Genomic DNA, 15,671 nt, shown 5'->3' with positions numbered 1-15,671 from the left:
GCGTGCGTAGCGATGTTTTTGGGCTTGAGAAAAACTGGGCCGCTTTCTTTCTCTTTTCTTTTTTTTGTCAGCAGTGGGCTTAATCTTTTTTTTTTTTCTCTGGGCCTGGTCTTTTCTGTGGACCCTTTTTTTCTCACTTTTTTTCTTGTGGGCCTCAGGGCCTTTTTTTTTTCCGGGCCGCAGGCCTGCTCTTTTCTGTTCTGCGTTGTAGAGGCCTGCTTTTTTTTATTTTTTATTTTGGGCCGGGTCTTCTTTTTTTTCTCCTCCTTTCCCTTCTGGTTTTTAGAGGGGTGGCTGCAGATGCCGGTCTGGACGAAGGCGCTGGGCTGGAGGTCGGTGGCGCGGGGGGGGATAGGTTGTTGTGTGTCAGTGCTCGGCGCAGCAGCAGGTGGACGCGGGAGCAGCGCTACGATCGGTGCTGGGGCTGGGTTGCAGGGATCGATGCTGAGTTGCAGGGATCGGCACTGTTGAGGAGGATCGCTGCTGCAAGGCTAGGATCTGCAGGTGGGAGGCAGCAGCGATGGGGGGAGGCGGGTGGGCTAGGCGCGGCTGTGCTGCAGGTTTTCGGGGCTGCGCTGTAGGTTTCGGACGCCGGGGCTGGGTAGAGGCACCGTGGCTGGGATCGGGGCACCGGGGGCTGGGCAGCAGGTGCAGCAGCGAGGCGGAGGCCTGTGCTGCGACGGTGGAGAGAACCTAGATGGGTGCTGCTGTCTGGCCGGTGAAGGTGAGGCCGGTCTGGTCGAGGAAGAAGGAAATATATATATATATATATATATATATATTTTTTTTTTTTGTTGTGGCAGCAGAAGAGAAGAAAAAGTTTTTTTCTTCTAGGGTTTTTGTTTTTTTTTTTTTCGACAGAAATAAACTAGAAAATTAGGGTTTTTTTTCTTGGTTATTGGCTATGAGCATGATGATAATGTGTAAAAGTAAAATGGAATCAGAATTGGTCTACTCATTTCATTTCATAGTCCTTTTATATAGGGATAGAATTACAATGGAAACATCGATTAACATCAATTACAATAATAATAGTAAATGCTGATTGTGATGTGATTGCAATTCCTTGATTCCCTCTTTCGTCAGTTTCTTTGACGAAGGCACATAATGTGCTTTTCCTTTAACAGAACATTTTTTTATATGTTATTCACTCAATTTTGTTTCTTATCAAAATTAAATTTTATACACCAAAAATGGAAGATAATAAAAAAAATTCAATTGAGTGTGTATTAAGAAACTAGTTTTAATAAAAAGAAAATTTCTGTACTGGCAGGAAAAAAAAGGGGGAAACTTTCCTATTCCATTTGGTTTATTTGAAAATTGAATTACTGATCAAGTATCTTAATCCCTTTTCTCTTTAGGAAATCCTACAGGTCGTGGGTTTTGGGCCTTAAGTCAAACGGCCCAAAGTCTTTGTTACCGTTGCAACGCGGTTGAGTTTACGAGCAACCACCGACCTAAGGCGCGTGTCTATATAAAACAAACCTTCCCGGTCGGTACCCACTTCACAATCACCATTACCATCACAAATAGACTTGCTCTGTTCATCGTTTTGCTCTCTACATACCCTCCCACGAAACCCTAATTCTCGTTTTCTGCAATTGCGCCCTGAAATTGCTTCAAATTCTCAAAACCAGGAAACCCTAATTGTTTTCCTCTGTAAATTTCTTTCTGAAATTGCAGATTCAGAGAACCACCCAACCCTAAAATAGTGCGATTTTTGTTCCAAAGTCGTTCTCTTTCCATTAATTGGTGAGAGTAGTGAGACCAATAAGGATGAGACTGGTGCGCAATGGGGCTATTAGTGTGAGAAAGATGAAATCTTTGAAGAAGCAAAAAGTGGATCTTGAAAAGAAGAAGAAGAAGAGGGCTCTTCAGATTGAACGCGAAATGTTTTCTCTCGATGATTTTCTGCTTGATGATCAGCAATTGGATCTGGAGTTATTCTTCTCTGTGGATGAGTTGCTGCGTGATCAGACGTTTCAGGAGGCAGAGGAAAATACTAGTGCTCTCATGGCTTTCGGTGATGATACTGATAACCCAGCAATTGATGATGACCAGCTTCACAAGGAGGTGGAGGAGGAAGAGTGTATTAACATGTTCATGGCTTATGTTGATCAATGGGTGGCCAATGATGATCCAACTAATGAATAGAGCCATTTTTTGACTTTTCGGAAGGCAATACCCAAGTTGTTCCATCAACATTTTTGATTAGTGATTGAACTGGTTGGAGAGTTGTACTACCACTTTTAGGATTTTAGTGTAACCCAGTTGTAGGTAGGAGCTGTTTCAGTGACTCTTGTATCTAAACCAATGTTTTCAAAGGCGATTTTGAGGCGAGCCCGGGGCACGCTCCGGTGTGAGGCGACCGGAAAACGCCTCGTCGGTCTAAACTGAGGCTTGCTGCTGGAAAAGCGTCGGCCCAGGCATCGGGGCGGCCATTTTTGCCGAAGGCGAGGTCTGATGCGGCGGGAGGCGGAAGGAAGAAGATGGAATAACGTGTATTTTTGTTTCTACTTTCCTTCAGCCAAAACGACGTCGTTTTATACAGGTCCCTTTTCTGAAAATTTCTTTGGGCCAATCCAATATAGGTAGGTAACATGCAAAAGATAATGGCCCATTTACATATTCAAAGCCAAAAGCCCAAAGAGTTCAATAATCTGATAATATATTTATTTGTTTATATTTTTATGTGTTTGAATATAATTTATAAAGGGCTAAATACTGTTTAGTACCCTGTGGTTTGTGTCCAACATCAATTCAGTCCCTCGACTTTCAATTTCATCAAAAACACCCCTGCATTTATCAAATCCCGTCAAATAGATCCTTCCGTCATTCCTCCGTTAACTGCAGCTGTTAACTTGCTGACATGGCATGCCACGTCACCTCTTGTGGGCCCCATCTCTAAGGCAAAGATGGGTATTTTGGTCATTTCATTATCCAGATACAAATCACCCCTTCTTCTTCCCCTCGTTTCCTTCATGTACAAAAGTGAAGCCCAGCTACCAGACAGTAGAGTCAAAAGAAAATAAAAAATAAAAGCACTACGACTGACTGACAGAGAAGGAATTGAACGAGCAGCTCATAAATCAAAACTTCAAAAGATCAATCTTTTTAATGACAAAAGCATCCGATTTATAGATCATAACCTCATAAATCACATACCAAAGTGCCATTTCCCAAAAAAATCAGAGCAAGGACTCATCTTTCCCAAAGAATCAAAGCAGCAACTATGATTTCATTCCAAGAAACAGAATGAACCAAAAATCCAATCAAACAATCCTAAAAAATTAGAAACTCATTCAATCAAAACAAGAAAAGAAAGACAATTCTACAACTTCAACGATTCCAGAAACATCAAATCATCAATTTATGCTCACTGTTTCATGTCATGGTCGGAAATTGGTCAAGGAAGACCAAAACCACCACCGTGAACAGTGAACCACGGTGGATCAGTAAATCCAAAATTCCAATTTTTGCTAATCTCTTCCAAACTTAAATTCAAGTATATAGCAAGGTAGAGCTTGGCAAGGGAAACAAAGTTTGAGACCTGAATTGAAACCAAACGTCGCGGGAAAACATGGAAATTCGTCAGAAAACTCAAATATCTTCTCCTATTCGATTCTTTCTCCCAAGTTAACAGATGGATAAGAAGGTACCATAGGCTTCTTCACCTCGCCAAGACGAAGCTACCGCCACGGGTCTCTCTTGCAGCCATGGCCGGAGTCGGAAAATATGTCGGAAAACTCGAGAAGCATTCGGGCTTCGTCCTGCTGTCATCGCTGCTAGTTCGGAGAAGGGAGGACCGGGCTCCGCTTCACACCGCTGCGAGGAAGCTAACGACGCCGATGTGACTTCGACTTGGTCCCAGAGATCTGCGAGCTTTTCCTCGCCGGAGCACAGCCGCTGCACATCTTCTCGCCAGATGAAAGAAACGAGAGGAAGAAGAAGGGATTTGTATCTGAATAATGAAATGACCGAAATACCCATCTTTGCCTTAGAGATGGGGCCCACAGGAGCTGACATGGCATGCCATGTCAGCGAGTTAACAGCTGTAGTTGACGGAAGGATCTATTTGATGAGATTTGATAAATGCAAGGGTGTTTTTTATGAAATTGAAAGTCGAGGGACTGAATTGATGTTGGGCACAAACCACAGGGTACTAAACAGTATTTAGCCCATTTATAAATGTAATATATTAGAATAATATTTGCGGGAAAAGCGGTCGCCTCATCGCCTTGAGGCACTCGCCTCGCGAGGCACTAATAAGACGCCTTCGCCTTCACTTTCGCATTTGAAAACATTGATCTAAACCTATTGGTTTAATTGGTTGCTTCTCAAACCAATTCATTTTGTAGTTTTGTTATATATATATATATATCAACAAAGTTGATTCTTTTTTCATTTCACCTGTGATTGTGCAAAATATGCATGGACTTCATGTCACATTGATACTTAATCACTTTGGTTTTTTTTTTTTTCACAAACCCATATACATATAGACAAAAGAGTCCAAAAGTGATGATCCAAATGGACCTTCAAAATCAGCAAAAATGCCATAATCCTAAGTACGTGAGAGGAAGCATGAACACCAAATCATGTATGTCGATCAAATCACATTTTGGTCAGCTGATCAAATCACAGTACCAGTAACTTTTTTGTTCTTTTGAGCATTGTAGATATAGATACAATGCCACATGCGGCTATTCAATTACTAGGAGTAATCATGCCATCTGTAGCACCAAAAGAATGCCGGTAATTTTAGAGAACTTGGGAAACACAAAGACGTGTACAAGTAGTCAATCCTAAATACTAAATGCACTTTCTGCACCAGCAATGATTTTAGGTGTACCAATGGCATATCTGGCTTACCTAACTATCAAAAATGCAATACGTTTTTATCTTGCTGGTGCAGAGTAGCAGTGGCATTCCACAAGGCTCAAACAAAATGGAATGCAGCAGAGCCAGCAATACAACTTTCCTGCCCATAGGTGTGTGTGTGTGTGTGTATATATATATATATATATATATATATATATATATCAGTGGAGGACGCAAGTTTAATTCCTTCCTAACAACTCTTTGCAACTGTATAGAGGGCTTTAGAGAGGATGCAACTCTTCCAACTGAATTTGAGCAATAGAACTAGAGTCAGGCTCCAGCTCTACGGTCTACCGCTCTGTAACCAAGATCAGAGGCAAGTCTAAGGCCGTGGAACAAATCCCATACATCAGCCTCCAAACAAGTACCAATGGAGGATCTGATTACATCCCCCCACATTTATTTTCACAAAGCAACAGGAAGATACATATAATGCCACATCCTAGACTGGTGCAGAGGATATCTATCTTTGAGATCTAACTGAAGCCAGTTCATAAACTTAAATGAGAGAAATTGAGTTGGCAAAATTTACGGGGTCAACACCAGATATGGCTCGAAGGGTTGCAACCGGTGCAAAGATTCAGACTAAACAAGCACCTCGGACAGAGAGAGCCATTCCTAATACAACATCCTTGAACAAATAAAATCTTGATGATGGTCTTTTCAAAAAAAAAAAAAAAATCTTGATGATGGAATGGGCAAATCTCTCCAGCCTTTCAGAACCTTCAAAATTCCATATGTTGGAGACCCCCAATTGTTGGGTGAACCTATGACAATTTTCCACAGCCTTCAAGTATCAACCTCATATGGAACGTCTTTATTGGCGTTCAGGGCCTTGGTCAAGTATTAGCCGTTTGAAATATTAATTATCATTAGGAGTTACAAAAGAATCTGTTATGAAACAAGAAAATAAAATAACAAATTACATATAAGTTATTGACAAAAGATGACTTAACAAATACATCCATTAAAGATTGAATTAAACATATAAGGACTAAATCTTACAAATAAGGACAATGTGCTCTCCACTTGCCACATGTTATGAGCTAATTTACTTTTTTACCCTTAACTACTTCTTTTGACTTCTAATCTCTTTACAAGGATTAAATCTTACAAATAAGGACAATATGCTCTCCATTTGCCACATGTCATGATTTAATTTATTTTTTTTATTTTTAACTACTTCTTTTGACTTTTAATCCCTTTATGTAACTTTTTTTTTTTTAGAATAATCAATTTATGTTACTTTTTTTTCTGAGAATAATTCATTTATGTTACTTTTTATTTTTTTTTTCTTCTGAGAACAATCCATTTATGTTTTTTTTTTGTAAGAACAATCCGTTTATGTTACTTTTTTTTTTTTTTTTTTTTTTTTTTCTGAGAACAATCCGTTTATGTTACTCTTTTTTTTTCTTGAGAATAATTTCTTTATGTTACTTCACAAAACTTCACTCTCCTACTACTCTTATCTCATCGCCTAATCCTGCTACTGCACTCATACTCGTCCAATTCTGCTACTGCACTTGTACTCGTGTTCTACTACTGCACTTGTGATCGCCTAATCCTGCTACTGCACTCATACTCGTCCAGTTCTGCTACTGTACTCGTCATCTCCTAATCCTGCTACTGCACTTGTCCAATCCTGCTACTGTACTCATACTCGTCCAATTCTGCTACTGCACTCGTCTAATCGTGCTACTGCACTCGCTGCACTCATACTCGTCCAGTTCTTGAGAATAATCTCTTTACGTTACTTCACAAAACTTCACTCTCCTACTACTCTTATCTCATCGCCTAATCCTGCTACTGCACTCGTCCAATCCTGCTACTGCACTCGCTGCACTCATACTCGTCCAGTTCTGCTACTGCACTCGTCCAATCCTGCTACTGCACTCGCTGCACTCATACTTGTCCAGTTCTGCTACTGCACTCATCATCGCCTAATCCTGCTACTGCACTCGTCCAATCCTGCTACTGCACTCGCTGCACTCATACTCGTCCAGTTCTGCTACTGCACTCGTCTAAGCCTGCTACTGCACTCGCTGCACTCATACTTGTCCAGTTCTGCTACTGCACTCGTCATCGCCTAATCCTGCTACTGCACTCGTCCAATCCTGCTACTGTACTCATACTCGTCCAGTTCTGCTACTGCACTCGTCATCACCTAATCCTGCTACTGCACTCGTCCAATCCTGCTACTGTACTCATACTCGTCCAGTTCTGCTACTGCACTCGTCATCACCTAATCCTGCTACTGCACTCGTCCAATCCTGCTACTGTACTCATACTCGTCCAGTTCTGATACTGCACTTTTTCCTACGTGCCGGAGCTTTTTTTCTCACTGGTTTTGTTCGATTATTTCTTGTGTTATCACCCTTTTGCACCTCCACACAATAGCCAATTTGAACCATAAACAATGAAAATCATATCATTAACATAAACCATAAACTATAAAGTAGCCGATCAATTCAATTTGAACATTAGCAGATCATATCATTGACAGTAGCTGATCATATCAAAGTAAACCACAGAACCTTAGTGATACTAAATTCATGAATCTGCTCCTCATGTATATCAAAGTAAACTACAGAACCTTTGTTACGCGCGCCCGGAATCAAATTTTTCATGTTTAGTTGTTATTAAACGAGGAATGACGATTTTCTATACAATTTATTTAAGTTTCGATATTTTAGGGGGCCCTGAAAGTTTACTTTTTGACCGGGTCAAAATTTGAAAATTTTTTCTTCATGAAAGTCGTAGAGGACGTTAAACCGAGCGCGTGCATATTTGGTTCGTAAAAATCGGACTTCATATGCAAAAGTTATAAGCGAAATACGAAAGTTACTGTTTATGGTAATTTAGAAAGTTACTGTGGGTAGGTCAGAAACCTACCCAGCCACTTTTCTCTCTCTTCTTCCCCGATCTCTCACTCTTCCTCTCTCTCCCCCGCGTCGGCCCTCTCCCGTTTTTCCTTGATTTCTCCGGCATCCGGCAACCAAACGGCGCGCCACCACCCATAAAAGAACCGTCTCTTTCTCCTCTACACGTTGGTACCCGTGGGTCACGGCGATTTGGCCAGAAAACCATCAATTTTGACCAAAACCGTCACTGTAGCAGTTGTGTTCTCCAGCAAAATTCTCCATTTTCCGGCCACTTCCAGAAGTGAAATTGATCCTATTAGGAGCGCCTCGAGTCACTGATCATCTTCCCTCAAAGCTTCTAGCTGAAATTCTCACTGTGGAAGGAGAATTTGAAGGATTTCCAAATCGGTGAGTTTGGAAATTGATGAAACTCGATTTAGGACAGTGGCAGTGTCGTAAATTATGATGAAACTCGAGTATTTTAGTCATTTGTCATTAAAATTGGGAATCAGGCTTGATTCATTTGGCTTTTGGGCCTGGGCTCATGTCCTTATTTGTATAAATCTTTTTGCAAGTAGGTTTTTTGTGTTTACATCTTTGGTCATGTGCTACTATGTAATTTTCTAAATTTTAATTGCACATCCATTAATACTTAATACACACCTCTTACTTAATACACTACCCATTTGATTTCTTATTCTATAATTTTATTTAATACACCACTAAAACTACCTAAATTATCCTCAAATTTCAAAATTCTATGTAAAATCTATATATATATATATATATATATATATATATATATATATATATATATATATATATATATATATATATATATATCAAAATCATCAAGCTAAGCTATATCAGAATCACAAAATTCTATATATATATATATATCATAATGGATTTAAATGCATTTAATTATCAGAATCATAAGAATAATTTTTTATTTTCTTTCCATTAATTATCATGAAACATGTACAATCTTAAGAATTTTGTGATGCAAATTTGTTAGTAGTCAAGTTTGTTGAAAAATAATCAATAACACATGAAGAAGATCCCAACTAGGATTTATAACAACATGTTTTTATTTTCTCTCCATCAGTTATCATGAAACAACATATACAATCATAAGAAATTTGTAATGCAAAATTAATTACTAGTAGTCAAGCTATCAAAAGAAGATTCTGATTAGGGTTTATATATATAAGAATGGTCTCTAGTTTCTCTCCATTAATTAACATGAAACAATATGAACAATCATAGGAATTTTGTAATGCATAATACCTAATAATCAAGCTTGTCGTGAACTCAACAGAAAGATTTCAACTTGAATAACAAAATTATAGCTATTAAACATATTCCAACTATATTTTCTTTTGTAATATAGATGTTTTTTTCAGCCATTTCATCCAAAATCTTATTTTAGATGTAGGAAAACTGAGATGTGTATTAAGTATTTAAGAATGTGTTAATAAAATTTCTCTAACAATATATATGGGAAAAAAAATCTCATAAAATATAAGGAAATATTCTGCCATTCAAAATAGTTAGTTCACATGGCTAATGTGCAGTGTATACAAATAAGTTACATCTCATGCATAATAAGTCGGAAACCGGTGGAGAAACCTTTGGTCAATGGGACTAAAAGGCCGGCTGAGGCTAGGGAGTTGGTGAAGTACAGTAAGAAAGCCCGAGCAGTGGTTCCTGTTCCAATCACTGAACAGGTGAGTATTGGTTTTGTCCCTGAGTTAGCTTTACCTCACCAGGCGGGGACCTTAATTGTCTCTCCCCCAAAGAAGCGTAAGGTGGGTAGGCCTTTAGGTGCCAAGAATAAGCTCCGGGTGGAGGAGATTTACCCTTGGAAGTTGGGGACTGTTTCAACTAAGAAAGTTAAGCAGCGTCAATTTCATACTGCCAAGAAAGCTCTGGTTATGGAGGAAGATATGGCAGTGTGGGAGGTTCCTGCGGGGAAGACTGTTGTGGAGGAGATTGCTCCAATGGCGACAGTTAATTCTGAGAAGACCACGGTGGCGGAGGAAACCGCCGTGGGGGAGGCTACTCCTATGAGTGTGGTTACTGTGGATCCTGGGGATGCCTCCTCTGCGTAGGGGGGTCCTGGGTTCCGTCGAATAAGTTGGGGTTTTTTGTTTTCTTTTCCTGCCCCAACACTGTCTAGGTTTGATTCTGGGTCGTATTACCATAGTGATTTCATTAGGTTGCTTTAGGGTAATCTGCATGGCTTGATTTTGACGTGGCCCTCACGGGGGCAGGTCATGTTGTGTAATCACTTATATTCGAATATATGAAGGCTTGACGTCCTATTTCAAAAAAAAAAAAAAGTTACATCTCATGCATATATATGGCTATATATCTACCCATTTTTATGCTATAAAAGACATTTTCTGGAATATATAAACGACATGTAATGATAAAGTGGAAATTCACGTTTTTGGTAATGCAAACATGACATGAGTTGCAAGCAAAGAATTTGTTTTGATGCATTGGAGACAACTATGTATGAACTGGCCTAAAACTTTATCCACTATTGAAATACAGTATAGCCCATTATATAGTCTCAAAGTTAATTTTTCAAAGATAAACAAAATGTTAGGAAGATAATCAATATTTCAAGATCTTTGCATGTAACTAAACCATTTCACCAAGGGTTCAAATTACAATGAAGACGTAGCCGCCCTCTTCTCTCTAAACTAGGGTTAGGGTTTTTGACTACGTAGCCTCTTTCTCACGTCAATGGCAATTGATGCAATGGCAGCCCGCTTGGCCTCCTCCCTAGCGTTGGCTGATGGCAAGAAACCGGTGGACCTGCGTCCATCCAAAGGACTGCGACAACCCGAAGCTTTCATGGTGGGAAAGCTGCTCACGGCGCGGGAATACTCTCGTCGCTCTTTCCTTGGCATGTTCCGATCTGCATGGCGAATCAATGACAGACTGAGCGTTGAAGAAGTTGGAGAAGATGACAGGGTTCTGTTCACTTTCACAGATCCCTCTGATGTGGATAGGGTTTGGAAGGGTGGACCGTGGGGCTACAACAGGGCTCCTGTAGCACTAGCGCCGTACGACGGTATCAGTCCGGCAAGCGAGATACCACTGAAGAAATCATCCTACTGGATGACGCTGCAAGGGGTACCGCCGGCGTTCAGGTCTGAGCGTATTATGCGCCTGATCGGAAGTACGCTGGGAGAGTTCAAGGAATTTGATCGTCCGGCTTTCCGGACCCGAGTCCTGCGCATCAGGGTCGAGATCGACTATGCAAAGCCTCTCTTATTTCGTCGCCGCTTCTGGGTGGAAGATGAAGTTCAATTCATGGTGCAGTTTCGGTATGATAAGTTGTTTGGCAGATGCGGTACCTGTGGCCTAGTTACCCACGTTGGCCTTCCTTGTTCAGGGCCGGATCTGGAAGAAGATAGTGATACACCAGTTGGAGCGGTGGCACAGCCCACGGCCTTGGCAATACTACAGGGACAGGAAAACCCTAATAACAATAGGGTGGTGGTAAACAATCAAACCTTGATCTTCAAGGCTCAGATACCAACTAGCATACCTGAAGCTTTACTTCCCCAATCCGTGGTGGCCATGCGTCGTCAAAGACAGGTGCAAATTAGAGCACTGAGAGAGCCAAGACTCAATGGCGATCCAATTACAGGACAAAGGCGAAGCAGGGAAAATGATGAGGTAGTTATTTCTCCAAAAAAATTACGCTTAAGTCTTGCTATTGGGAAGAAAAATCTGGATGCAGTGACTATGGGTTTATTGGAAGGGCCTTCCAAAAACAGTGATCAACCAAAGAGAAAAAGAGGACGCCCTATTGGAAGTGTGAATAAGCTGCCTTATGGAACAGCAGGAAAAGGAAAAAAGAAAGACGGTGAACCTGACAAGACAAAGAGCAACAAGACCAACCTGATGCCGAGGTTGTTAGCTGCTGAGGAGCCTGAAACTAGTACTAGCTCTAACCCTAAGGGGAAAGAGATGGTACTTGCTTAAGGTACCAAATTTCAAGACATTCTGAACTTCAAGCCTTCTCAAGTGGGAGTGATTTCTATATATTTTCTAAGATGTTTCTAGTTGATATGTGTACCACAATTGAGTGCTGGCAGATTAGACTAGATGAATGATTTTGCCTTAGGAAGTGAGATTATTCTTACTTAGTTTGTTGGCTTGCTGTTTCAGCGAGCGACCATTTAGACTTTAATGAGTTTATGTGTGACTTAGATAGGACATCCGGTTTGTTCCGGCTCTTCTTATGTAAGTTCTGTTAGACTCTGGCCTGTTTTCATGGCTTTGATATCTAATTAAATCAAATCCTTTCAAAAAAACTATACCATTTCACCAACAAAATGAATAAAAGACTTTCATATGTTGAGCGCTATAATAAATATGTTGTAGTTTGTAACATAAGAGTTGACTGTCAATGAATATACTGTTCAAAAACTAGCATACTAAACCATTGTCACAAATTAATAGCACACAACGTTCGAGCACTATAATGAGTAAATCTACTAGTTACTCAATATTTGAGCATTAATATTTCAAATTAATTCTTAGCTAGCAAATTATTACAAAAATGAACACAAAAGAAATTCACATAATTATACATAAGGAAATATTTTGACATTCAAAATATAAGGCATACAAGGAAATTATGTATCATGTATATATGGTTATATTTTTGTCATTTTGCTATTGTACAGGACCGTTTCTTTAATAAAAGACAAATAATGAAGTGTAAAACCACGTTTTTGGTAATGCAAACATCACATGAACTGTAAGCAAATATTTGTTTGAATACATTGGATACAACAATTTATGAGTTGGCTTGAAACTTTGTCCAGAATTCATGTACAAAAGAGCCTCATTAACCCCCTATATAATACTCACTCACCCACCATCTCTCATATCTCTCTAATTTCTTGTCAGTAACATATTGCTTTCACCATGTCATCAAAACTCACTGATGTCTTTGAATCCCACCCTCTCTATCTCCACCAGGATCACCCTGATGACTTTAAATCATTACATGAATTACCAGATCAGTACAAATGGGCACGAGTCGATGAGTATCCTTCTATTGATTCACCTACTTTAGAGTCTGTGGCCATCATCGATTTGAACGACCCAAATGCCCTTCAACTCATAGGTCATGCATGTAAAACTTGGGGTATTTTCCAAGTTACAAACCATGGAGTACCGCAAAAACTTGTTGATGACATCGAATCTGCTACTCGATGCCTTTTCACCCTACCTATGGAGCTAAAGCTCAAAGCAGCGCGTCCCCCGACTGGTTTTTCAGGTTATGGGTTTCATCGTATATCTGCCTTCTGTGAAAAGCTCATGTGGTCTGAGGGCTTTACTATTGTTGGGTCACCACTTGAACATTTCCACCAACTTTGGCCTGAAGATTACCTTAAGTTCTGGTACTTGATCACATTCTTGTACCTCATTATTTTTTGTTGAGGTTAAATTTTTGGGGAAATGATCATTTACCCAATTTCAGCTTAAAAATTGCCCACTTGCTCCACCAAGAGTTTTTTAACCTCATTTACCCAAAACACTCTAAGAGATTATTTCCCTATTATCCAATTAATTCTTTTTTTATTCTTTTTATTTATTTTTGGGATTTTTTTGCCCTCTCCTTCTTTCTCACTTAGAGAGAGAAGTCGTTGGATACCTTGCCGGACTCCGGTGACTAGTGGCCGGCCGCGGACTCCGGTGACCGGAATCCGGCGACCGGTGACCGGAATCCGGCAATCGGTCCTTAATAATACCCAGTAACCATATTATTGCCCCCCAGTAATCATATTATTGTCCCCCCAATAATCATATTATTGCCTCCCAAAAATCATATTATTGCCTCCAATAATCATATTATTGCCGTCCAGTGAATTGTATGAACTCCCAAAACCAAAATGAATACACTACATGCACAATTGATCAATTTATAATCATATTATTGACTCCCAATAATCATATTATTGCCCTCAAATGAACCAAAATGAATACATTACAGATACCATCTCCACTGACCATCTCCATCGTTCATCATCATCTTCTACTTTGGTCAACTTCAGTTCAATTCCATCCACATCATCTTCTACCCAGTACCCAATTAGCCTCAAAACCTTTGAATTCGTTGAAAACAATCAAAACCCCTATTTGGTTATTTACCAAACAACGCTTTTCTCAATTGGGTCACTGAAAACTCCTCCTCCGTGGAGCTCAAGTCGGTCCTGAACGCAACAAGAACTGCCGCTCACCTAGTTCGATTGGAACGAGGCGGAGCCGAAGCGCATCGGAGGTGCAGGATCGAGGGTGGCGGGGCGACGTCGTAGGCCTTGATCGAATCGGATCGGACTGATCCGATCTGGACTGGGTTTCACAGATGCCTCACTGTACTCATCAGCGGAATGGCTTGAAGGTGCAGGTTCGAGTTTTGCCGGGCGACGTCGAATCTGTGGCGGCCTGGATCGCATCGGATCGGATTGATCCGATCTGGACTGGGTTCACAGATCCAAGCTGGGGATCGATTTGCTTGGAGGAGGCGGCACTTTTATTTAGCGCGACGGGGATGGCGGAATGACGGCGTTGCCGGATTCGAGGGATGGAAGAGAGAAATCAGTGGGGGGGGGGGAGAGAGAGTCGACGAGGAGAGAGAAATCGGTGGGGGGAGAGAGAGAGTCTGAGAGAGAGAGAGAGATAATTGTAATTCATTAATTAAAATGAAGGCAATACTGTCAATAGATGTTAGATTGGGTAAATGGGGTAAAAAAAACTCTTAGTGGAGTAAGTGGGCAATTTTTAAGTTGAAATTGGGTAAGTGGTCACGGCCCCTAAATTTTTTGGTCTTAATTTCAAACTATTATTGATTTGTAAATATTAAATCCAAAATAAAACTAAGCTATGGTTTGTTGATTAATGATGGGGGAGTCCTAGATGTGAATCTTACTTGCACATGGATGTGGGTGGGGTGGTGAGAGAAAAAAATTAAATCCTAGTTTTAAATCCTAGTTGGTGTTGATTTTTTTTTTTCTTCTTTTTCAAAGAGTACTTATATGTTCAATTGCTAGATGAAGCTCAAATTTTCTTAGCGTAATGCAACTAGCAACGATAGTAATTATGTGCTTACTTCATTAATTTTTTTTATGATATTACATATAACATCTTCAATATGCAGTAAGGAATGTCTTGATTATTGCAGTTCTATTTTTGAAGAATATGAGAAAGAAATGAAAAAGCTTGCGGAGAGGCTGATGTGGCTAATGCTTGGGTCATTAGGCGTATTCAAGGAAGATGTCAAATGGGCTAACCCAAATAGTGAACTTGAAGCTGCATCTGCTGCCTTACAATTGAATTCTTACCCAGCTTGTCCAGATCCAGATCGAGCCATGGGTTTGGTTGATCATACTGATTCAAATCTCCTCTCAATTGTCCACCAAGGCAACATTAGTGGTTTGCAAGTTCTCCGAGACGGGAGTTGGATCATGATTCCACCAATCCCGGGTGCTTTGGTGATCAACATTGGTGATTTAATTCATATTTTGTCTAATGGGTTGTACCACAATGTCTTCCACCGTGCTGTGGTAAATCGTACTCATCATCGTGTATCAGTTGCTTACCTATACGGACCACCGATAAGTGCAGAAATCTCACCACTTTCAAAATTGGTAGGACCAAGTCATCCTCCCCTCTATCCCTCAGTAACTTGGAAAGAGTACCTTGGCATCAAGGCAAAATTTAACAACAAAACACTTTTATCACTCCGCCTGGATGGCACATCTCCCAAATGATTACAAGTACTCTTGTGAAAGACAAATAAACAAACATCACAAGATGATGAGGACTTCACATTTACAACTTGCTTATTTCCTATTTATCTTATTGTTTTGTTGTTTGTTTTTCTTACATTGT

General features: G+C 40.2%; 1 protein-coding gene across 1 annotated transcript; it reads left to right on the top strand.

Annotated features, from left to right (window-relative positions):
- The first annotated feature begins 12,701 nt into the window (after positions 1-12,701).
- On the top strand, positions 12,702-15,671 carry LOC133707393 (gibberellin 3-beta-dioxygenase 1-like). Its single transcript, XM_062132958.1, has 2 exons — positions 12,702-13,180; positions 14,962-15,671. Exons 1-2 carry the CDS (start codon positions 12,702-12,704, stop codon positions 15,548-15,550), a joined length of 1,068 nt encoding a protein of 355 aa, XP_061988942.1. The 3' UTR covers positions 15,551-15,671.

This window comes from Rosa rugosa, chromosome 4, assembly GCF_958449725.1.
Source record: "Rosa rugosa chromosome 4, drRosRugo1.1, whole genome shotgun sequence".
NCBI classification, from domain to species: domain Eukaryota; kingdom Viridiplantae; phylum Streptophyta; class Magnoliopsida; order Rosales; family Rosaceae; genus Rosa; species Rosa rugosa.
The sequence above is the reverse complement of the archived record's forward strand: the minus strand, read 5'-3'. Positions and strand labels throughout refer to the sequence as shown.